This window comes from Aethalodelphis obliquidens, unplaced genomic scaffold (genome assembly GCF_003676395.1).
Source record: "Aethalodelphis obliquidens isolate GAN/ISIS:26980383/991018 unplaced genomic scaffold, ASM367639v1 scaffold16, whole genome shotgun sequence".
Taxonomy (NCBI): Eukaryota; Metazoa; Chordata; class Mammalia; order Artiodactyla; family Delphinidae; genus Aethalodelphis; species Aethalodelphis obliquidens.
In genome coordinates, this window is record NW_020837960.1 from 33,304,295 (window position 1) to 33,329,531 (window position 25,237).

At 43.2% G+C, this 25,237-nt stretch overlaps 1 protein-coding gene across 3 annotated transcripts; it reads left to right on the forward strand.

The window, feature by feature from the left end:
• The first annotated feature begins 1,395 nt into the window (after positions 1-1,395).
• Positions 1,396-25,171, forward strand: EEF1AKMT1 (EEF1A lysine methyltransferase 1). 3 transcript variants are annotated; one of them, XM_027116726.1, is made up of 5 exons: positions 1,396-1,493; positions 15,997-16,147; positions 17,958-18,040; positions 22,332-22,612; positions 23,514-25,171. In XM_027116726.1, exons 2-5 carry the CDS (start codon positions 16,004-16,006, stop codon positions 23,648-23,650), a joined length of 645 nt encoding a protein of 214 aa, XP_026972527.1. In that variant the 5' UTR covers positions 1,396-1,493; positions 15,997-16,003; the 3' UTR covers positions 23,651-25,171. The 3 variants fall into 3 exon arrangements, with proteins under 3 accessions (XP_026972527.1, XP_026972526.1, XP_026972525.1); XM_027116725.1 differs by lacking the exon at positions 1,396-1,493 and adding an exon at positions 1,574-1,595; XM_027116724.1 differs by lacking the exon at positions 1,396-1,493 and having other exon boundaries at positions 17,961-18,040.
• Positions 25,172-25,237: the final 66 nt, after the last annotated feature.

The window sequence follows — 25,237 nt, forward strand, 5'->3', positions numbered from 1 at the left end:
TTGGTGGAGGTGTAACTATTTGAACTTCCTGACAATTATGGTCACTTTAATTATAAAAACAACATAGTAATACACATTACATGCAGATAACACTATCGTGTCACATGATATGAAAGCAACTGAAACTTTGAAAGCTTAAAATAGATCTGTTTCAAACCAGAACTAATTTGCTTTAACGTAAGCCTTCCTGTTTAGCCAAGGCAGTTTCCTATGTATGGAACACTACCTCTGTAAAAAGTACACTGCCATAAAAGTTGGTGGTTGTTTCTCGGTTCATGTTGCTTTCTTTTAGCTTGTGTATGTTTGCTTTCCTGCTCCTTTGCTAATAAGTTACAGCTGGTTTTGAAATACCTGGCTTAGTGGAGTTGTCATCAAAGCAATCAAAGAAAAAAAAAAGTATGGATTGCTGTGAGCCCGGAAACAGTTTTTAAAATGGAAATTATGGTACTGCCAAAGCTGTAAACCTGTTTTTTCATTTATATCCTTACCTTACACCGAAAGGATGTAAAGCTATTTAGCAGAATTTAACTTAACAAGATCATAGGATTGGTAAGGAAAATGAAGGAAAAGAAGGTAGGAACATAATACAGATAGATAGCCCTGGAGAATGGAAAGTGAATTCATCACTTATAATTGGTAACTGCCAGGGTGGAAGGGAGCCTTCCTTTCCGTGTGCAGGTGCTGTGTTGGGTGCCTTAGAGCCGGCCTGCGAGCGCACTCCTCCCTGGAGGCTCTGAAAGACTGAGCCGGTGGGCTGACCAACACCATCCTACGTTTGGGTCATTTCCATAGAAATTGTAGTGGCTTCATAATGAGACTATTTGCCGGAGTAGTAGCTGGTCTTATTTCAGCGCGGAGACAGCGCGTGCGTCTTCGGTTCAGGCGCCTCTCGCCCTCTTCACAGCGAACCCCAGCGTGACAGGTGCAGGTGCTGGTCTCAGCTTAACCACGTCAGGTTTGGGAAGGGAGAGCACACCGCGGAGGAAGTCGAGCGCAGGGTTTTAAAGGTTTTTTCTAATGCTATCTTTACTATAAAGCTTCAGGTTAATGTCCAAATTTCTCGATTAGACGGAGGAGACGGAGCAGACAGAGCCTTAATGTCTGTGAAACGTACAAGCGTATCGAGTGCAAAAGAGCAGGTCCCTTCGTATGCGTTTGACCTGAAGGGAATCTAGTTAAAACCTCAAGTACCTTTTATTGCCTCCATCTGAAGCACCTGCTGAGTGCGGCGCCTCCCACCAGCACGAGGCGGCCCAGCGACTGACGCGGGACCCAACCGCCTGCCGGAAGCGCCCGAGTGGGCGGCGTACGCGTGCGCGTAGCCAGCCACCCCGCCCACGTCCCTGTTCTGCTGGTTACTGCGCGGGCGCGGGCGGGGCCCCGCCCACGCTTCCGGCCTGGCGGGACAGTGTGCGCACGCGCGGAGGCAGTCGGCTGTCCGGGCCGGCGACGGGAGGCGGCGGCGCACGGGCGGAGGCGAGTGGGGCGCGTTGGTGAGTAACCAGAGCGGCCTCCGTGCTCCTGTGTTCGGGTTTCTGCTCCTTCGGGTTTCCCGGCGCAGCCTGGGGGCTGCGGCTGTAGTCAGCGGGGCCGGGGTAGGTGGGAGCTGAGGAGGGTCAACCCCGGCTGGCGGGGGCGGGGCGGAGGGGCTGCCGCCTTCCGTCCCCTCAGGGCGGCCGCAGGGGCTGAGGCGTCTCGGCCGGGCAGAGGGGGCGGGGCGGGCCGGGGGCTCGTGTGCGTCGAGCCGCGCTTCAGGCAGGTGGATTTCACCCCCGTGTCTTAGTTGTAAAATAACAGGGTAGAGTTTTCGAAGGCGGGAGAGCAGGCGCCGTACGGAGCGGGAGACCACGCGGACCGCCCGGGCTGTTCCGCCGGGTCACTCGGGAGGCCCCCGCGCCCCGCCCCCCTCCTGCGCGGCCCCGGGGTGGCCTTGGCCAGGAGACGCTGTGTGCATGGTGTGGACAGGGAGGAGCGGCCGGCTGTAAACCTGACACGTGGAAGTAGGCTTGTGTGCGTTTGAAACGTGCATGGCCTAAGGTTGCCTCTTGTGGGAGGGTCGCTTTGGTTTTGTGGAGTTGTTCGCGGCAACGCAGGGTAGCCCGCTCCTCCCTGCTAACGCAGCTCCTTGACGTGCAGCCTTCGCGCGTGCTGTCCGCCTGCACGCCCCCTTCCGCATCCTTGCCTGTCCCTCAAGGCCCAGGTACGAGCCACCTCCTGCTTGTCTCCGCCCTCCACCCGCACGCGCTGCTCGTTCTGCTCTCGGGGCACTAAGCGGTGCCCCTCGGATAGAGGGCTCGGCACGTTGCCACACTCAGCTGCCTCCTGTGCGTCTTTCTGCCGAGAGCAGGGTCTCAGCCCTAGCGCTGGTGACTTTGGGGCCGGGGAGTTCTTTGCTGTGGAGGGTGATTCTCTAAACCGTACGGTATTTACCAGCATCCCTGGCCCCTACCCATTAGATGCCAGCGCACCCTCCGCAGAGAACCACTGAGCTGCAGTAGCAGCCACACGAGGCTTAGCATCAGTTTAACAGCAGTGTAGCACAGCACTTACCAACTCTTCTTGGCTCCTTTTTTTCTTTTTTGGCTGCGCCAGGCTGCTTTCAGGATCTTAGTTCCCCAACCAGATCTTGAACCGGCCCCCGGGCAGTGAAAGCATGGAGTCCTCATAACCAGCGGACTGCCAGGGAATGCCCTTCCCAACTCTCTTGGAATTGAAAATCTCACAGCAGTTTCACAGGCCCACTTAGAAAAATTTTTAAAGATGCTAAAGATATGATGAAGTAGTGACTTAAGCTTAAAAAAATTTACTGTATTACAACTAAAGTTCAGTTAATTTAGAGTTTAGTAATGTTTATTATATAAACAGATTTTAATTTTTCCCACTTGTGATGCTCTCATGAACTCACTCTAATTATGTGAAACAGTGTATGATTGCTAACATTTGCAGTTCATGTCTCTCCATTGAGCGTCTCTTACCGTAATCCAAAATATATTTTATTCCTATTGTTTGTTTTCTCCCTGCCTCACTAGAACGTAAGCGCCAAGAGGACAGGGACTTGGAGTCCCATCACCAAGAATAGTGCTAGTGCAAGGTAGTGCCTTGGTAAATGATTATCAGCTTTAAAAATAAACTTTTAGGGCCCAATTCATATTGAAATACAGATTGAAATTTAATTGCTTTTTACAGCCACAAAAGTAGGCAGTTTTCTTAAATTGCTCTTTGGAATTCTTTCATTTGAACGAAGTCAACTTTTTTTTTATGGTTTTCATGTGTTATTTCTAAATAATTAGCTAACAGATTCCAAGTTGCAAATGAAAACCTTTCTCCATCCACAAATGCAGCTGTGGAAAGTGTTTAGTACTAATAAATAAAAATTCAGATATCCCTGTCTGTATGCAGGATACACACGTATATGTGTATATATGACTGTATGTGGACACACATGTTTTTCTTTGTCCTTCTTCTAGACAGTACTCTTCTAGACAGTATTCTTCTAGACAGTATTGTGGGGCAGCTTGGATCAGGAATCGGTTGTACACTTCAAATTTCTCAGGAGACGTTGGATTTTAATATTTGCCTGATTCTGACTCTTGAAATACAGGACTAAAATGAAGCCTCTTAGTACTTTGCAGATAAGTTTGCTGTGTTCTCAGACTTCCTCAGCTCAGCATTGCACACACTAATAATTCTCCCTTCTTCTTTTCTTCTTCTGGGACTCCCACAGTGCGTATGTTGGGCCACCTGAAGGTGTACCCCATCTCTGCTGATATCTCCATTTTGTTCAAACATTGTTTTCTTACTGTTCTCCACATCTTTTAGTTCTTTTTTTTTTTTTTTTAAATTTAAATTTATTTATTTATTTTTGGCTGTGTTGGGTCTTCGTTTCTGTGCGAGGGCTTTCTCCAGTTGGCGGCGAGCGGGGGCCTTTCTTCATCTCGGTGCGCGGGCCTCTCACAGTCGCGGCCCCCCGTTGCGGAGCACAGGCTCCAGACGCGCACGCTCGGTAGCTGTGGCTCACGGGCCTAGGCCTAGTTGCTCCGTGGCATGTGGGATCCTCCCAGACCAGGGCTCGAACCCCTGTCCCCGCATTAGCAGGCAGATTCTCAACCACTGCGCCACCAGGGAAGCCCCTCTTTTAGTTCTTTTAGCATCTTTAAGACAGTTGTTTTGCCATCTGATCTTTTTCAGGGATGGTTTCTGTTGGTTTACTTTTTTCCTTTGAGTGGGCCATACATTCCTGTTTCTTTGTATGCCTTGTGATTTTTTTGTGGAAAACGCTGGAAATCTCAGATTCTCCCCCTTCCCCAGGATTTGCTTTTTTTGTCATTCTGTTGTTGTTGCTATTATTGTAGGCTGTTTTTGTGCCACGGATCAGCCTGAGGAAACTTAAGGTCTTTCTAAGCCTACACCTTTTCCTGGGCATGCATAGTGACCTTCTAAATTCCTCCATATATTCAGTTGCTGTTTATAATGGTCTAGTCCTTAAATGTGTGGCCCCCAAAAGGGCGAAAAGAGAAAAATGGAAGCGGGGGAGGTGCTGGCACTTTAAATCCCCTCAAAGTTGCTTCTGCTGGAGGGGGGAAGTGCTAACAACAATATGAGCCTTGCAGCGATGGCTGCCTGACTCTGTCTTTGCCTCCATGATTAGAAGTAGCTGTCAACGATCAGAATACAGATCCCCATTATTTGAAGGGCGGGTCCTTATTGCCCACCTTGCTCCCACAGGCTGCTCCTGGAGCTGTTGAAATTGTGTGTTCTCAGACTTTATTATGTTTGTCTACTTGGCATCCATTAATTACAGGGCCAAAGTAATGGCCCTGTAATTCCTTACATCTTCTCTGCACGTTAGCTCTCATGGGCACGTGAAAGTCATATCACAGACCTCCCAAACCACACATTATAGAATGTGTGTTTTCCCTTCTTGCCCACTGTCTTAACAATAAAGACACTGTCCCAGTTCTCTCTCTGCTTCCTTGTTCCTGCATGTGACAGGTTTCATGTGGTCCTTCACCATGTGCTGTGCCTCTCATTTCCTGGGGAACTGTGAATAACAAACTCCTCTTTCAGTGGCATTGACCTCTCCATATCCTCATTCAGCTGTATAAATTAATCCCTGAGCACAAAACAGGTATTTGTGCACACCTTCCTGAGGCAGGAATGAGGAGTGAGGAATGGGTAGCCACTGCGGAGTTAAGTGCCCAAATGGAGTGAAATTAACCAAATGTTAAGTCTTCCCCTGGGAGTTGCAAGCCTTTGAATAGACTCTAGGGATCCAAGATAGTTACATCAGATAGATTTTGCCAGTAAAATTATCTAGGTATGGAGACAGTCTTCCCAGAACCTTCTAAGAACCTTTATACACACTCTCTCACCATTCACTCCCATTGATACCACCTTGATGGTGTCAACCTTCAGAACAAGTCTCACCTCTCTGACCACTTTATTTTGAGGCTGTAAAATGATAGATCTGCTATATCTGCATTTTGTCTAAAAGTGATAATAGTGATAACTGTATTTTATCAAATCTCAAGAAAACATGCTGACAATTAAACTTACACTCATTTTAAAGCCATTTGTTAAAGTAATTTAAAAAAATGTGTATCTTAAGTCTGAATGTGATACATGTGACAAGTCAGTCAAAGTCAGTCCCGCTCCAGGCAGACAGCATTCACCATGCTCCACGCAGTTTCCTGTCACACTTCATAGTATTCCCTTTAGTTACTAATTTCCTGTGCTCCAGTTTCACTCATTCCCTCTTCTGCCAATTCACTTTTTGTAAAGTAGACAGTCATATGAAGGTACTAAACTGTCTTATTTAGTGGTTATAACAGATACCATATTATTAGTGGTATACTTACAACTTCAGGGAGTACTGAAAGTAATATTTGTGTTCCTGTTGTGTGCCAAGGACTATTAGGCACTTTATAGATAGTAATTCATCTAACTCAAAATAACCCTATTAAGTAGGTGTTTGTTAATATTTGTCCATTTTATAGATGAGAAAATTGAGGCATAGAGGGGTTAAATACTTGCTTCAAGCTATGCAGTTAGTAAGTGGCAAAACCATGATTTAAGCCTAGGTAATTTGGCTCCAGAGGCCATGCTCTTAATCCTGTATCATGTTTTTCTGAATGTCTAAATAATAGCAGAAATACTTTTTCACAATTAGTATAAAAAATGTTATCAAGTATAAAAAATGTGATCATCTGCTTCGAGTAAGAGTTGTTTATATGATCTAGTCCAGTAAAGTATTAGAACATCTACATCTTGAGATGGGTGTGTGCACAAATTACAGATAGTTTACAATGAAAAATTTCAAACGTTTAAAACGACAGCCTGTAGTAAGAAGTTTTGTATCATGATACATGACCCTGTACACACATGTGTATTTTTTGCTAAAACATTTCACAGAGCAATACTTAACTTCTGCTATAAGCCATATACTTCGATACAACTTTTTCTATTTAAAAAAAAAAATGCTGGGCTTCCCTGGTGGCGCAGTGGTTGAGAGTTTGCCTGCTGATGCAGGGGACACGGGTTCGTGCCCCGGTCCGGGAAGATCCTACATGCCGCGGAGCGGCTGGGCCCGTGAGCCATGGCCGCTGAGCCTGCGCGTCCGGAGCCTGTGCTCCGCAACGGGACAGGCCACACCGGTGAGAGGCCCGTGTACCACAAAAAAAAAAAAAAAAAAAAAAAAGCTGATGTTGTCCTACTATATTGACTTCATAAGTTAAGGGAGATCACTGTACAGTGTGAAAAACACGGATAGAAGAATAGATGAGCTGTTCCACGAGATTTATTCTAAGTTCTTTCAAAAAGTTTAGTGCCCTGGGGTGGCATCAAACTGTTTGGAAGCCATTTTAGGCACTTTTTACTTACATAATCAAGTCCATGGGTCTCTGCAGATATGTAATAAACATTTAAAATATTATGTGTATCCTCACTCCCAGAGGTAATCACTGTCTTTAAGCTTCAGTTTTTCATTAACTTGCTTTTATCTTCATGTTTCTGAACTTCATTTAAATAGAATTATTTATACTATACGTATTCTTCTGTAACTTAGTGACTTACATGTTCTTGAGATTCATTCCTGTTAGCATATATATGGCTGTAGTTAATTATTTTTTACTGTTGTGAATTTCCACTTGGAGTAACAAGGGCTAAATTTCCCCTCCCATCTGATATAACTAAAAAACAACAACAACAAAAACCAGATAAAATATGTGGGAAAAAAATGTCTTTGAAAATATTGGCCACAAGACAACAAAGGGCAGTGGTCCCTGAAAGAGGGGAACAAACAAAATGAGCCTGATGATTGCCCCATCTTACTACCTGAGAGACTTTTCAGACTGCTGTGCAGGGGAGGGAAACCCAGACAGAATCCAGAGACCTCTCTGAATTGAGGAAATAGTTCATAGATCCTGGGGAAGCCACATGGGGCCAGAGTGCAAGGCAGAGTGCTGTACCAGAGAAAGAACCCTAGAGAACTGCAGAGGGACCTCCTTGAGAAACTACCTGAGGCTAGAGAAGACAAATACCTGAAAGGATTTGAAGGAACAGAACTCACTCAAGACTGGGAATAGTGACTGTTTCTACCAGCTGTACTGAAAAACCTCATAATTCATGGGGCGTTGGATAAAGTACTTAGAGATACTGCTATTTTGTTACAGTGGTGAGCAGTAATTAGTGCTAGAATAACTGCTGTTCTCCTCTCTACTAACAGTCTTAAAAGCAAGACCCGAAAGGATAAAATTGTTTCCAGGTAACTTTACTGTGACCCAATACAAATCTCAAGAATACTTATATTTTTAAATACTAATTTATGTTTATATACTTAAGGAGTACAAAAATACCTGCCATCGAACAAGTTACGTTTCATAATATCTAGCATTCAATAAAAAAAATTAACCAACCATGCAAAGAAGAAAATATAACCCATAATGAGAAAATCAGTTGGTTGAAACTGACCCAGAACAGACACAGATGTTATAACTAGTAGACAAGGAAAATCAACAGTTATAACTGTATTCTGCACATTCAGAAAGCTAGAGGAAAGACCGAACATGTTAAGTAGAAATATGAAAGAAAGATTGGGTTGGCCAAGTGCCTTTGGGTTTTAAGTAAAAGATATCATTTTTCATTTTCACCAGGAACTTTATTGAAAATGTATCCACCGTTTTGTTCCACTACCTTCTGCCATTTTTCAGGCAACTTCATAAGTCCACTTTCCCAAAATGTCTTATCTTTTTAAGCAAAGAACTGTTCCAGGTGGCTTTTACAGTCTTAAAGGGAACTGAAATTTTTTCCATTAAGAGAATTTTGTAAAGACCAAAACATGGAAATCCAAAGGTGCAAAGGTGAATACGGAGGATGAATCAGAACTTCTCAGCTGGAATTTCCCTGGTAGTTCAGTGGTTAAGCCTCTGTGCTCCCAATGCAGGGGGCCCGGGTTCGATCCCAGGTCAGGGAACTAGATCCCACATGCAGGCTGCAACTGAGACCTGGTGCAGCCAAATAAATAAATATATTTTTTTAATTAATTTATTTTTGGCTGCATTGGGTCTTCGTTGCTGCGCGCAGGCTTTCTCTAGTTGTGGTGAGTGGGGGCTTCTCTTCATTGCTGTGCATGGGCTTCTCATTGCAGTGGCTTCTCTTGTTGCAGAGCACAGGCTCTAGGCGCGCGGGCCTCAGTAGTTGTGGCTCGTGGGCTCTAGAGCGCGGGCTCAGTAGTTGTGGCACACGGGCTTAGTTGCTCCGCGGCATGTGGGATCTTCCTGGACCGGGGCTTGAACCCATGTCCTCTGCATTGGCAGGTGGATTCTTAACCACTGCACTGCCAGGGAAGTCCCATAAATAAATATTAAAAAAAAGAATTTCCCAGCCAAGCTGTAATAGTTTTTGCCTGATCATCAAAGAAACGTGCTGTCGTGCGTTATCCTGATGGAAGATTATGCGTTTTGTTGGCTAATTCCGGACACTTTTTGGTGAATGCTGCTTTCAGTTGGTCTAATTGGGAGCAGTACTTGTTGGAATTAATCGTTTGGTTTTTCCGGAAAGAGCCCATAATAGAGGGCTCCCTTCCAATCCCACCATATACACATCACCTTCTTTGGATGAAGACTGGCCTTTGGTGTGGTTGGTGGTGGTTCCTTTTGCTTGCCCCACGGTCTCTTCCAAGAGTACAGTATCCACTTTTCATTGCTCTTCACAAATTTGTTTTAAAAATGGCACATTTTTATTACATTTAAGTAGAGAATCGCATGTGGAAATCAGTCAAGAAGTTTTTTCCACTTATGTGGAACCCAAACATCAAAGCAATTAACATAACCAAGCTGTTGCAGATGATTTTCAGTACTTGATTTGGGTATTTTGAGTATGTCGTCTATCTCCTGTGTGGTATAATGTCGATTGTTCTCAATTAATGTCTCGATTTGATCGCTGTCAACTTCAGCTGGTCTCCCCGACCTTGAGCATTGTCCAGTGAGAAATCTCCAGCACAAAACTTTGAAAACCACTTTTGACACGTTCGACCAGTCACAGCACCTTCTCCATACACTGCACAAATCTCTTTTTGCGTTTCAGTTGTGTTTTTACCTATAATAAAGCATAATATGCCAAAAATGTTGTTTTTTCTTCCATCTTCAATATTAAAATGGCTACACAAAAATTCACCAATTTTGATAAGGTTTTTTTATTTTTTTAAAAAAGATGTTGGGGGTAGGAGTTTATTAATTAGTTTATTTTTGCTGTGTTGGGTCTTCATTTCTGTGTGAGGGTTTTCTCTAGTTGTGGCAAGCGGGGGCCACTCTTCATCGTGGTGCGTGGGCCTCTCACTATCGCGGCCTCTCTTGTTGCGGAGCACAGGCTCCAGATGCGCAGGCTCAGTAGTTGTGGCTCACAGGCCTAGTTGCTCCGCGGCATGTGGGATCTTCCCAGACCAGGGCTCGAACCCGTGTCCCCTGCATTAGCAGGCAGATTCTCAGCCACTGCACCACCAGGGAAGCCCTGATACGTTTTTTTTAATTGGAGTATAATTGCTTTACAATGTTAGTTTCTGCTGTACAACGAAGTGAATCGGCTATATGTATACATAGATCCCCTCCCTGTTGGACCTCCCTCTCACCCTCCCCCATCCTGCCCACCTGGGTCATCACGGAGCACCAAGCTGAGCTCCCTGTGCTATATCGCAGGTTCCCACTAGCTATTTTACACATTGGTATAGTGTATTTGTCAAACTTAATCTCCCAATTCATCCCACCCTCCCCTTCCCCATCCCAGCCCCACCCCCACCCCCACGTCCACACATCCATTCTCTATGTCTGTGTCTCTGTTCCTGCCCTGGAATTAGGTTCACCTGTACCATTTTTCTAGATTCCACATATATCCGTTAATGTGCGATATTTGTTTTTCTCTTTCTGTCTGACTTCTGTATGACAGACTCTAGGGCCATCCACATCTCTACAAATGGCCCAGTTTCGTTCCTTTTCATGGCTAAGTAATATTCCATTGCATATATATATATATATATATATATACCACATCTTTATCCATTCATATGTCGATGGGCATTTCAGTTGTTTCCATGTCCTGGCTATTGTAAATAGTGCTGCAATGAACATTGGGGTGCATGTGTCTTTTTGAATTATGGTTTTCTCAGGGTATATGCCCAGTAGTGGGATTCCTGGGTCATATGGTAGTTCTGTTTTTAGTTTGTAAGGAACCTCCATAATGTTCTCCAGAGTGGCTGTATCAATTTACATTCCCAGCAACAGTGCAAGAGGGTTCCCTTTTCTCCACGCCCTCTCCAGCATTTATTCTTTGTAGATCTTTTTTATGATGGCCATTCTGACCAGTGTGAGGTGATATCACATTATAATTGTGATTTGCATTTCTCTAGTGATGTTGAGCATCTTTTCATGTGCCTTGTGGCCATCTGTATGTCATCTCTGGAGAAATGTCTATTTAGGTCTTCTCTTGTTTTTGATTGGGTTGTTTGTTTTTTTGATATTGAGCTGCATGAGCTGTTTGTATAGTTTGGAGATTAATCCTTTGTTGCTTCATTTGCAAACATTTTCTCCCATTTTGAGGGTTGTCTTTCCTTGTGCACTTGAGAAGTGAGTGTATTCTGCCGCTTTCTGGTGGAATGTCCTATAAATATCAATTAAATCTGTCTGGTCTGTTGTGTCATTTAAAGCTTGTGTTTCCTTATTTTCTGTCCGGATGATCTGTCCATTGGTGTAAGTGGGCTGTTGAAGTCCCCCACTATATTGTGTTACTGTTGATTTCCCCTTTTATGGTTGTTAGCATTTGCCTTATGTATTGAGGTGCGCCTATGCTGTGTGTATAAATACTTAAAATTGTTGGATTGAACCCTTGATCATAATGTAGCGTCCTCCCTTATCTCTTGTCACAGTCTTTATTATAAAGTCGATTTTATCTGATATGAGTATTGCTACTCCAGCTTTCTTTTGATTTCCATTTGCATGGAATTATCTTTTTTCTATCCCCTCACTTTCAGTCTGTATGTGTCCCTAGGTATGAAGTGGGTCTGTTGTAGACAGCATATATATGGGTCTTCTTTTTGTATCCATTCAGCCAATCTGTGTCTTTTGGATGGAGCATTTAATCCATTTACATTCAAGGTAATTATCAATATGTATATTCCTATTACCATTTTCTTAATTGTTTTGGGTGTGTTTTTGTGGGTCTTTTTCTTCTCTTGTGTTTCCCGCCTAGAGAAGTTCCTTTAGCATTTGTTGTAAAGGTGGTTTGGTGGTGTTGAATTCTCTTATTAGCTTTTGCTTGTCTGTAAAACTTTTGATTTCTCCATTGAATCTGAATGAGATCCTTGCTGGGTAAAGTAATCTTGGTTTTAGGTTTTTCCCTTTCATTATTTTAAATACATCCTGCCACTCCCTTCTGGCCTGTAGTTTCTGCTGAAAAAATCAGTTGATAACCTGATAGAGATTCCCTTGTATGTTATTTGTTGCTTTTCCCTTGCTGCTTTTAGTAGTTTTTCTTTGAATTTATTTTTTGTTAGTTTGATTAATATGTGTCTTGGTGTGTTTCTCCTAGGGTTTATCCTGTATAGGACTCTGTGCTTCCTGGACTTGGGTGGCTATTTCTTTTCCCATGTTAAGGAAGTTTTCAACTATAATCTCTTCAAATTTTTTCTCGAGTCCTTTCTCTCTCTCTTCTCCTTCTGGGATCCCTATAATGTGAATGTTGTTGCGTTTAATGTTGTCCCAGAGGTCCCTTAGGCTGTCTTCATTTCTTTTCATTCTTTTTTCTTTATTCTGTTCCACAGCAGTGAATTCCACCATTCTATCTTCCAGCTCACTTATTGTTCTTCTGCTTCAGTTATTCTGCTGTTGATTCCTTCTAGTGTATTTTTCATTTCAGTTGTGTTGTTCATCACTGTTTTTTAGTTCTTCTAGATCTTTGTTAAACATTTCTTGTATTTTCTCAGTCTGTTCCTCATTTTATTTCTGACGTTTTGGATCATCTTTATTATCATTACTCTGAATTCTTTTTCAGGTAGGTTGCCTATTTCATCTTCATTTATTTGGTCTTGTAGGTTTCTACCTTGCTCCTTCACCTATAACATATTTTTTTGTCATCTCATTTTTTTTTTTTTGATGGGTGGGGCTGTGTTCCTGTCTTAGTGGCTCTTTGGCCTGAGGCGTCCAGCAGTGGATTGCAGGCAGTTGGGTAGAGCCGCGTCTTGGTGCCAAGATGAGGACCTCCGGGAGACCCCTCTCCCCTTAATATGCCCTGGAGCCTGAGTTCTCTGTTAGTCCAGAGGTTTGGACTTGGTGCTCCCACCACAGGAGCTCAGGCCCGAACCCTGGCCTGGGAACCAAGATCTTGCAAACAAACAAACAGAAGAGCTGAACAATAACAATAAATAAAATTAGAGAAATAAAAAATATATTAGAAAAAATAAAAATATAAATGAAACAACAACAACAAGGTAAAACAGGGACTTCCCTGGTGGTCCAGTGGGTAAGACTCCGTGCTCCCGGGTTTGATCTCTGGTCGGGGAACTAGATCCCACATGCATGCTGCAACTAAGAGTCCACATTGCCACAACTAAAGATCCGGTATGCTGCAACGAACACCCCGTGTGCTGCAACTAAGACCCAGCATAGCCAAAACAAACAAATAAATAAATAAATACAACAAGTTAAAACAACCACAACAGCAAAAAAAAAAGAAAAGGCCTTGGCTGTGCGGGGCGGGGCTTAGGCTCTGGACCCTCGCAGCCAGAAAAGGCCCTGAGTGGGCGGGGCAGGCGCAGGGCTTAGGCTCAGCGTGCCTGGAGGGGGCCTCAGAGTGCGGAGGATCAGGCCTGGGACCTCAGCAGGCTCCCCGGGGCCCGAGTGGGCGGGGGAAATTCTGGCTGTGTTCCCTTCTGATCCTCTGATCCCCCAAGGGTCTCTCCCTGTCCCCGTTGATCCCCTCACTGTGAGTGGGCCCCTCCCCCAGCCACCCCTCAGGGATGCTGGTCCTGTCCTGCCTCCACTTCTCCTCCCCTCTCCCTCCCCCGCAAGTCCTACCCCGTCACTTGGGAGTTCCTCCCGTCCCCTTAGGTGTCCGAGGTCCCCCACCAGCACCTGGTAGGTGCCCTAATTGTGAGGAGATGCAAACTCCACATCAGTAAGTTTTTTTAAAATGCATGCTGATATGACAGCTGTCACAATACAATCTAACAAAACTGTTTCAAATGAAGGTAAAGACATCTAAGTGCTACTAGAGCCATCTTACAGAAAAACCCAAATGAACTTTTTGGCCAACCCAATAAGAGAGACCCAAGTCAAACTTCTGGTCATAAAAACTACAATATCTGAAATAAAAAATACCCTGGGGCTTCCCTGGTGGCGCAGTGGCTGAGAGTCTGCCTGCCGATGCAGGGGGACGTGGGTTCGTGCCCCGGTCCGGGAAGATCCCACATGCCGCGGAGCGGCTGGGCCGGTGAGCCATGGCCGCTGAGCCTGCGCTCCGCAGCGGGAGAGGCCACAACAGTGAGAGGCCCGCGTACCGCAAAAAAAAAAAAATACACTGGATGTGATTAACATCAGGTTAGACATTGAAGAATAAAAAATTACCAAACTCGAAGACCAGAAATGAAAACTTATCACAAATGAAATACAAAGAAAAAAGTTTTTTGTTTTTTTTTTAAGTGAACAGAGCATCAGAGAGCTTTGGGACAATTTCAAGTTACCTAACATTCATGTATTTGGATCCCGGAAAGAGAAGGACAGCAGAAAAATATTTGAGAGGGCTTCCCTGGTGGCGCAGTGGTTGGGGGTCCGCCTGCTGATGCAGGGGACGCGGGTTTGTGCCCCGCTTTGGGAAGATCCCACATGCTGTGGAGCAGCTGGGCCTGTGAGCTGTGGCCGCTGAGCCTGCACGTCCGGAGCCTGTGCTCCGCAACGGGAGGGACCACAGCAGTGAGAGGCCCGCGTACCGCAAAAAAAGAAAAAAAAAAATTTGAGAAATAGTGGCCAAAAACTTCTCAAATTTCAGGAAAACTGTAAACCCACAGATCCAAGAAGCTCAGTAAACTCAAAGCATAACAAACATGAAGAAAACTACACTGAGACACATCATAACCAAATGCTCAAAACCAGTGATAGAAAAATCTTAAAAGCTACCAGGGAAGGAAGGCACAAACAAAAAGTAAGAAAACTAAGGGTGACAGCAGATTTTATGTTGGAAATAATGCAGCTAATAGTGGAGGAATCTCTTTAGGGTACTGAAGAAAAACTCAACCTAGAATTCCATCGCTCCAAAAAATAAAATCTTTCAAAAAGCAAGGCAATGTAAAGACAGTTTTAGACATAAAAGCTGAAAGGATGCATCAGCAGTAGAACTGTGCTACAGGAAATGTTAAAAGAAGCCATTCAAGCAGAAGGAAAATGACAACAGATGGAAATATTAATCTGTACAACAAAATGAAGTGCAGTGTAAGTGGTTACGAAGTAGGTAAATACATAAGGTTTTTAAATTTAACAGTGTGGTGTGGAGTTTATAACAAATGTAAAAATAAGATGTTGGTCAAACAGTAACACGAAGGATTGGAGGAGAGAAATGGAAGTTATAAACAATTATAAAATTTTTATGTAATACAAGAAGTGATATGTTATTTGAATGTATGCTGTGATATATATATACTGTAAACCTTAAAGCAACCACTTAAATAACAAAGCTATAGGTAGCAAGCCAACAAAGGAGAAAAGGGTGATATAAAATGTTTTCATTGCTGTATAGTAGTATCCCACTGTAGGAATATAGCAGTATATTTTATAATGTCCAGTGGGTGGATACTTCAGTAATTTTAGTTGTTGCTAGTACACATTTCTACTTTGAACGTATTTTACATGTCCATTTATGTGAATTACAGGAGTTTCATATAGTTATATGATCTATATGTATATACAGAATTACTGAGTTGAAGCAAGGGTAAGGTCAAATTGTTTTCCAAAATGTTTTCATCAGTTTACATTTCAACAGCAGAATAGGCAATTACCATTACTCCACATCCCCCAAAACATTTGGTATTATCAGTCTTCTTAATTTTAGTCAATCTGGCAGGTATATAGTGGTGTCTCATTATTATCATAATTTGCATTCTCTCGTCCTTTTTATTTTTCATATCTCTTCCTATACCCCTCCTTTATGATCCTTCACTTATCCTGTCAGTGACACCCAGGAGCCTTAGGTCACCTAAAAACAGTGACATTCACACATAAAAAGATCTTATTAAGAGAATCTACTGTGAATTAGCTGCATGTGGCCGTTGGGGCACCAGAAGAAAGTGAAACATCTTTATAGTATTTATGGTAAAGATTTCACTCTGCAAGGGATCATACAGGTGTGTTTCCTTTATACAACTCATTTTCAGTTTGGATCCCTGCTGTGAGATAAAATTTTTTTAATCGTTGTTTGATGGAAAAGAAAAAACAAACATCACTTATGCTCATTTCCCTGCAGGTGTGAAATGAGCAACTCTGAAGATGAGGACCTCCCCCAGCTCTCTTCCCATGCCCTGGCAGCTCTGCAGGAATTTTATGCTGAGCAGAAACAGTACACCGACCTCGGTGGTGATGACAAGTATAACATTGGAATAATAGAAGAGAACTGGGTAAGTTAATGCATTCCCCACCCATCAGGAAGTGTTGGTGTGGAGCCTATTCTGTACCTAGTCCAGTGTTTGTCTGTATCTGACCTAATACCCAAGTTTATCTCACTTGTCACTACGAAGCTGATAACCTGTTCAGGAGCTAAGACAGAAAGCAGTCCACGAACATTTTAAGACAGTATAAATGCAGATTTTCCTAATTCTGACTCTCAGGCTGCCTGGTGATCAGAGGAGGGGACATTTCAGATAGAAGAACAGCGTATCATTATATCCAACACAAACTGTGCTTCCTTCTTGTATGCAGATGCATTCTGTTGGTTGTTACGGAGCCCAGCAATCCTTGAGAAAAGGGAAAAATTGATCATTGCAGTAATGGGGTGACTGGACTTAAACATGTAGTAAAAAAAATAGATGAAACTGAGTTTTTGAGAAGATATTAATAGTTTCTGGGGCACACTGTGTATTTTAATTGTATTTTTATGGTCCAAATAAAAATAGGAATTTAAAAAAGTGAGTTCAGAAAAACTAACCTAACCTGGAATGTAGAAATTTACATTTTTGAAGGAGATAGTTGAGAAATAGATGAGGCTTGAAATTTCTGTCTGTGACTACCCCTTGATAATAGATCTGCCTCTCTTTGCAGCCGGAAGGAGGGGTATGTGTGTGTTTAAGCAGACGTTTACATTTTGTGTCAAGTTCAGATCTCTTAAGTTATATAAAATTTCCCTGTTTACCATCTGTTTGAGACTGGGACAAAAATGTTTCTTTACATTTATTCTAAATGTTCCACTTACTCAGATGCCTCTTTCTCACTGCTTCCCTTCTTTATGTGCTTTTGTCTTTAGCCTGATTCTTTGAATAGTCAATATTAGAAACTTGAAGTACGTTATTATTTTTGAGGTGGTCTTTTTCTCTTTTCCTTCTGCTAATTTAAATACTATGTACTTTTTTCTGATTCTAAAAGTAATCTATGGTTGTTGTAGAAAATATATAAAAACATGAACAAAAAAACAAAAGTCATAACTCCACTACCTGAATTAACTATTTGTATATTTTTGACACTTTCTTTTGGTTTGTTTTGTTTATAAAATTAAGGAGATCTCCCAGGAAGTTGGGGCGGGGGGGGAAAGACGATGATACAAATTATAGAAAGAAAACATAAAATTAGAGGATAAATCCAGGAAGCTCAATATTCAACTAACTGGAGTTCCAGAAAAATAGAACTGAAAACAAAGAGGGGAGGAAACCTTCTAAGAATGATACTAGAAAATTTCCCAGAACCAAAGACCCTCACTAAGACACATTATTATGACTGAAAATTCTGGATATAGGTGACAAAGAAGATCCTAGAACCTTCCAGAGAAAAGCATGACACCTACAGAGTCTCAGGTCTACAAGTCACATTGCACTTCTCAGTAGCTTTACTAGAAACTAGAAAAAAGTGGAGCAATTCCTTCAAGATTTAGAGTGAAAATTTGTTCAGCCTAGAATTCTACACCCAGCTGAGTTATCAGTCAAATGTGAGGATAAAAGTAAAAGGTTTTAGACATGGTAAGTCTCACAGCATTTACCTCCTACGCACCACTTCTCAGAAGCTGCAGGATGTTGGGAGAATTAGGGATAGGTTCAAAGAACCCAAGCAAATGAAACAATCATGTATTATTAACTCTAGGAAAAACGAGGTACCATATATTACTTGGCCCAGCAGTGAACACTGATAATTGATACAGTATATATTGATATAGTAGATATAAATTAAAAGGATAAACTCTATGCCAGTTGTAAAATGATTTCACTCATTCCTCTGTCATAGCAGCTGAGCCAGTTTTGGTACACTCCGGAGACCGCCCTGCGCCTTGCAGAGGAAGCCATGGCAGCTGCTGGGGAAGGTGGCAGGTGAGATCAGTTTCATTTCTCTTTTGCCTTTTAATCTAAAGTAATATTTTAAATGTCCTTCCTAGATGGGACATGGTTGGTAAGAAGGCTGAACTGTAATCTGCAAAACCTGTAGTTTGTGATTCGCAGAACATGAGGAAATAAGAACTGCTTCACTGTTGAGTCTGGGGACACACACAGAAATCTATTCAGTGTAAGATATCTTATCTCTGTTCCTTATTTTAACATGTTCTACCTGTTACTTTTATACCCCTAGAGTTTGCTTTAAAAGAAAAAAATCTTGACCTTTTTGAAGTTTTAAGAATAGATTTTTTTTTTAATTTGGTTTTTACTTCTGTCAAAACTCTGCACGCATATAAAGTCTAATGGTCCTAAAAGACTTGTTCAGAAAATAATCCACTGTTAATTTTCCCCTGGTCCACCCGCTCGCCTTTTCAGCTCTTTCATTGACCTCTTGGTATTTACAGACATTTCTAAATAATGTTTCTCTTGGCACTTCTTGACTTGTCACTCATAGACCTTATTCCTTGACTTCTCACTTTAAGAGAATGAGGACTTGGCTCCCTTCACTGGCCACAACTGCCACATACGTGTCTGCTTTCTGTCCACTCTCCCGATAGAGTTATATCCTTTTTTCATTTTCTTTTTTTTAGTGGCTGGACTCTAGCAAAATTTTTTGTGTGTGTGTGGTACGCGGGCCTCTCACTGTTGTGGCTTCTCCCGTTGCAGAGCACAGGCTCCGGACGCGCAGGCTCAGCGGCCATGGCTCACGGGCCCAGCCGCTCTGCGGTATGTGGGATCTTCCCGGACGGGGGCACGAACTCGCGTCCCCTGCATCGGCAGGCGGACTCTCAACCACTGCGCCACCAGGGAAGCCCCATCTTTGCAAATATTTTGTTGAGGATTTTTGCTTCTATGTTCATGAGTGATATTGGTTTGAAGTTTTCTTTTATTCTCTTGGTTTGGGTTTCATATTGGTTAATGGTAGCTTCATAAAATGAGCTGGGCAGTATTGCCTGTATTTCTATTTCCTGGAAGTGACTGTGTAGAATTGGTGTTAGTTATGTCCTAATTTTGGTTAGAACAGGGTTTATGTTGTTAGGACAACATAGATGTTCTTTACAGCTGAGTCTTTTCCTTTTCTGTGCAATGTTTCATCTTCCCTGAAGAAAATAATTCTTTTTTTTTTTTTTAGTATTTCTATGTCCATATTACTAATTAACTCTCAAATTCTCCCCAGTGGTGTGAATCTCTTATCAACAAATTCAAACATATTTTTCAGCTCCTTGAAAAAAATGACTTCCAGGGCTTTGCACCCTGTTCCATGTGGACTGGTTGATTTCTGGGTTTGCTGCAGCTCTGGTCTACCTCTCTCGTGTTCCAGACGCCCTCTGTCCAGTACCCCAGGTCTTAGCTTACAGCTTTATCCTGGTTGGGTATATCCTTCAATAGTTTCCATGGGAGGGAAATTCTTAAAACCTTTCATGTCTGAAAATGTTTTTATTCCACCCATTCTCTTCATGTGTTAGTTTTGTTGGCTGTCGAATTCCAGGTTTTGAGGGCATTGCTTCATTGACTGCACGTTTCGGTAGTGCTATTGGAAAATACAGTGCCATTGCCATTGTGGGAAACCTGTTTTCCCATCCCTGCCTACTGCTAGCTTAGGACTTTCTCTTGATCCCCAGTATTCGATGTGTCTTGGTGTGGAGCGTCCATCTGTTGTACTGGGTGAAAGCCCTTCCATCCTCATAACTCAGGTCCTTCAGTTTGGGAAAATAGTCCTAAATTATTTGATTTCCTTCCCACTTTTTTTTTCGATTCCTCTTTCTGGAATGCCTATTATTTGAATGTTGGACCTATCTACTTGTTTTTCTGTCCTTTTTCCATCTTTTGACCTTCTTCTGGGAAAATTCCTCAACTTTGTCTTTGAAACTTTCTACTGAATTTACCATTTCCGCTGTCATGTACTTAGTCATCTATACCATAGTTCTTTTTTGGGTCTCTGAATATTTATTATTGTATCTCGTTCATCCTTCTGAGGATATTATAGGATTTTTAAAAAAAGAGCTCCCTACGCAGTCTCTTAACGAACTGCACACATGCATCTTGTTTACTTTGGCCTCTGGTATTATTAGATGCTTTCCTTGAATGTCTGCTGTCCGTCCGTATTTAAGGGTGAGGCGCTCTAGGGCTGGAGGTTCTGATACCTGGGCAGGACTTCTCTACTTGGGTGTCTGCAGATGGCTGTTTCCCCATCAACGCCCAGGGTCAGCATGTCCAGGCCTTTCCTTGTGGGCTGGTTAGAGCCCCAGGAAGTCTTCCTGCCTGGAAGTCACGCACCTCGTTGACCTCATCCCAGAAGGCTTATTTCTGAAAGAGGGTTGGGGGTGCCAACATCCAATGGGTTTAACGTGATCCTTGCCATTTCCACATGGTGCCTGGCACCCACCCTTCAAGCCTCCCCCCAGTCCAGAGAACATCTATGGAGGCTTGGGATAGGGAAGAGAATCCTGGGGGGGTGCATTTTCCTGTTTGTTGCCCCACCGTCCCCCCCGCTCCTTGAGTCACCTGGTTGTGCAGCTTCCTGAGCCACGGGCGCTGTGCTGTCAGCCGGGTTCCTGCTCAGCCTTCCTGGCTGCCAGTTTGGGACCTGGCTAAATGAATGTGTTCCCTCTGCCATCTTGAGCTGGAAGTTTAACTGGAAGTCCAAAGGTTTTCTTTTTTCTGTCCTTTTTCTATGTAGTTTATTACGTTTTTCTTAATGACATGTTTTTACCTGTATTTTCTTATTTTTACATATAAGGGCTTTGGAAGCAACTTATTTTTTCTGAAAGGCATCTTCAGTATTTTTAGGAGTTATGTCATAATTTTAAAGATGAGTAGTAAGAGTAGCATTTATTGAGTACTTACTGTGTGTCCTGTCTCCTGGGTAAGTGCTTTCTGAGGGTCATCTTGTTTAACCCTCACACCTCTGGAGGTAGTTCCTGTTATCCTCTCCATCCTAAAGACGGATGCTGAGGCCCACGCGGTCACATCACTCGCACAAGGGCCCCAGCTGGGAGCAGCAGGCCGTCCGCTTCCCCTGCCACTGTCGCCACACCCTGCTCCTGTGCCGTCCTCCACCTCAGATCACTGTCCTTCCGCCGGAAGTACCTCCTCTGGGGTTTTTAGGGAAGGAGGTGCTGCTGTGGTTCAGGTCCTCTGCACCCCCGGCCCAGAGCTCTGGCAGCAGGCGGGCTGGGGTCTGGTCCCCACAGAAGGCAGTCAGGATGCCCCCAGACTTCTTACGTGGTTCACGTGCATTTGGGCCAAGAAGCCTTTGAGCCCAGCGTGGGCACCTAACCAGACGTGTAACACTTCTCTGAAGAAATGGATCTCACAGTTTTAAAGCTGAGTTTAATTCTCTAAATAAGTAGTTTTCTGAATGATTTTATGTGTGTGCGTGTGTGTGTGTGTGTATAATAAAAATCTAAAAGTGACAAAGGGGATGGAGACAAAAAGTCTCTTTCCCATTGTCTGCAGACAAGCTGTGTATCTCCAAGAGGTAAGCATAAACCCCACTCCATGGAAGCACAGTTTACGCTCTCCTGAACTTGACTGTCTTGGAGAGTAATGACAACATGGTATTCCACTGTAATAGACGTACCACAGTCAACTGAGTAATTCAACATTTAAGGTACTTCTAGCATTTTTGGCAGTTGGCTTTAAAAGTTAACTACTGGAACACTACCCATTCATAAACTGGAGATGCTTGTAATGAGACAGATTCTTTAATTTACTTATACAAAACAGCAGCAGAAATTCGAAGTAGTCTGTCTGCACTGAGACCTAGTTTTAATGTACTTTTTTGGAAAACTAAAGTTGTTTAGGAAGTTATTTGGAGTTTTTTCTTCAAGACTATATTACAAAGTAACTTCAAAATATTTAGTTTGAGGCTAAAAAGTATTTGAAATAAATGTTAAGAGACCACCATGAAAATACTAAGTAAATTCAGGCCATGGGCTTCATAACCCTTGTCCTAATAATGTTTTACATTTTTTTTTACCATGAAAAGCACATTTATCCTTTCATACTTTAAAATTATGAGTTGTAGATTTGTAAACAGTAGATTCCTTAAAAGTGAGGCAGTAGAAAGTCTTCTTTCAAAATGTACTGCTGTTATTACTTCAGTTTGCATTATTGTTTCCTTTAAGAAAATCTGGACACGGGGACTGTGGCTTTTCAGTGAAGTGGTTATTGACGCCATGTGCTGTCACAAAGCCCAGTCACGAGTTGGCTCCTTCTGTTCCAGAGTAGCATGTGTGAGTGCCCCCAGCGTTTACCAGAAGCTGCGAGAGCTGCACAGAGACGACTTTTCTATCTGCATCTTCGAATATGACCACAGGTTTGCCATATACGGAGAGGAGTTTATCTTCTATGATTACAATAACCCAGTGGATTTACCTGAGAAAATTGCTGCACACAGTTTTGACATTGTAATAGCAGATCCCCCTTATCTCTCTGAGGAATGTCTCAGAAAAACGTCGGAAACCATCAAGTACCTGACCCGGGGCAAGATTCTGCTGTGCACAGGTAGGTGCCAGATTGGCAACACACATCCCATGACTTTAATAAACAAGGTTCTTCCCCTCTCTGTGCCCCAGTCGCCTTATCTGTACAGTGGGGCTGAGATGCTGCCTGCCTCTCAGGGTTGGGGAGAATTAAGTGGCATGATGCCTGGGAATCGGGGTTCGCCACTGGGTGAGTGCACCAGGAGTGTTACTTGTACTCATCAACGGCAGTAACAGTAACAGTATCTCACTCAGCCCGTACAATTGATAAGGAATCTCGGGCGTTAAAGTGGATGCCAAAGGTTACAGCGCTAGACATTAGATTAGGTTTACCAAAGCTGAGAAAGAGACTTCCGCACTGGTGATGTGGATATATTTTCTTAAGGTGGATATACTGGCATTTGACTGAGAACGAAAACGTTAAGTGCTGGTCTCCCTACTTCCGGGCAGCTTGGCATCCAGGCCTGCTGTGTGGGCCCTGCTTCCCCCAGTGCAGTGGGTGCGGAGGACAGGGCTGGAGGGAGGAATGGGCTGGTGTGAATGTATTGGTACAAGTTTGCACGATTTGCTACTATTGAAAAAGGGGTTGTTGACTCGAAGTTGGAAAATGGTGGTTTTTAGTAATTATTTTTGCTTTCCTTATGTTACTTTGTGGAATATAATTATTATCTCAGCCTTGCAGATGTAGGAAAATTATTAAATGAAAAAGAAAGAAAAGGGAAAACATAGGTAATATGCATAAATGTTGGAGGAAGTAAAAAAGGAATATAGAGCACTGACCTGCCCCCTTATCGCTGAGTGGTACCGTCAACTCACCGCTTCCCGCATCTGGTCGAGAATACCTCCCTGGCCGGCCTGGTGGGTGTGGAGCTGAGACATGGTTGGTGCCTCAGTCTCCGGGTTCATCTGGTTGTTCTCTTCAGGTGCCGTCATGGAGGAAGAGGCAGCAAAACTTCTTGGAGTGAAGATGTGCAAGTTTATTCCAAAACACACTCGAACCTTGGGAAATGAATTTCGCTGTTACGTGAATTATGATTCTGGGCTGGACCGTGAACTGTGAACGCAGCTGGTAATACAATGTAGTAAAGGACCCATGTGACATTTCCCTCTTTTTATTTTCTTAGTAGATTGAAAAGCTACGGCCTCCCCTCCGCCCTCACAAACTGGGGCTCCCCCGGCCTAACTTTCAAGATGAAGAAGACAACATCTTGTTGTGATTTCCTTAGTGAGGGCATCCCTAGAGCTTGGGATGCTTGTGCCAACTTGAGTCAGTGGAATTATATTTGGAGAAGCCATAGAAGCCATCTAGTCTACTCTCCACTTAACGCAGGTAAAGAGCAGAAGTACAGGCGGCTTAGTGATTGGCCAGGACCTTGGCCTCTGCCTTGGGCGCATCCTGTGTACTACGGGTGGCTGCGGACACCTGCGTGTGCTTTGACAGCCATGCGGTTTGGAGTTTTAGCTGAGGACGAGGGTTGTGTCCAGTTCGCAATTGCCTTCCAGGAGCTCAGTGCCCAGAAGAGGGCACATGCTCAGTAAGTATTTGTTGAGTGTTCCAGTCAGAGAAAAAATGCAAATACAGGTTGCCTTTCTAGATCTTGGAAGGGAAAGCTGATTCTTCCATTGGAAATGCGTTACCTGTTAACAGCTAACGTTAGTTAAACTGATGCTTAATACAGTTTATGGAATAGCAGTATTATCCCCATGCAAGCCATTTACTCTGCTTCAGTCCGCTCCTCTGATGTCTGCACTATTTACATTTGAGGAGTGGCTAGAAAATGTTACACCACAGTGGCAATGCTTGAAATAATTACCCAAGGTTTGAAAGGCAGTTTTTCTTTTTAATTTGTGGATTTCTTTGTTGACGTATGCTAGATATACCACCACTAGGCTTACCTTTTTTTTTTCCCCAGAGGTTGAGCACAGAAGTAAAGTTCCCCAAATGGTATAGAACTACCCACAGCTATCAATTTCAATTTTGAATTTTTTATTTGGAATTTTGCTCAGCAGTGTTTTTCATGCACAACCTCTGTCAATATTTGGTACAGATTGAAAGTTCTCTCGGTTGACCTTCTGTCCAGATCAAACCAAGACTGATTGTAAGTAGGGACAAGAGCATATAAACGAGGCCGACTCTGCAGATCATCTTCCTTGAACGTTAACCATAAAATTAAGATACAGTGATAAACCTTAATTACCACTGTTGCCTCTGAAAATTAGTGGAGCCCTTAGTGGAGCCCAGAGAGAAATGCACAGCCAGCATGCCCTTCACCTACAATTGTTTTAAGGATTTTAAAGAACTTTTAAGCCTAAAGAAAAGGGTAAAGGTTTAGCTCACGTTGCGGTCGTAGAAGAGGACTCCACTCCTGATTTCTGGGAATCGTAAGTCTGCAAGTGAAAAAAATTTCTAATTGTATAAACCTTGTTAAGTGTGAGATTCTGGGGTGAGCTGAGCCTCCCAGAGGGAGGGCAGGTCCTAGGCAGCCATGTCCACTGGTGACCGTCGGCAACAGGCGGGGTTCAGGGACCCAGGCCACAAGGCGGGCTAGAGGGTGTGCTTCTAAAAACTCCTGCCGAGGAAGTGAAAACAATGTTTATAAAATGTTTACATGTCAAGTAAAATGTTTTTAATATACTTGCTCAAAAT

What these genes read in the sequence shown, in the direction of transcription:
- EEF1AKMT1 (XM_027116726.1), top strand. Translation starts at nt 16,004, where the DNA reads ATGAGCAACTCTGAAGATGAGGACCTCCCCCAGCTCTCTTCCCATGCC. An exon ending in GCTGCTGGGGAAGGTGGCAG is followed by an intron (nt 18,041 to 22,331) that starts GTGAGATCAGTT and finishes CTTCTGTTCCAG; the next exon opens with AGTAGCATGTGTGAGTGCCC. An exon ending in CAAGATTCTGCTGTGCACAG is followed by an intron (nt 22,613 to 23,513) that starts GTAGGTGCCAGA and finishes TGTTCTCTTCAG; the next exon opens with GTGCCGTCATGGAGGAAGAG.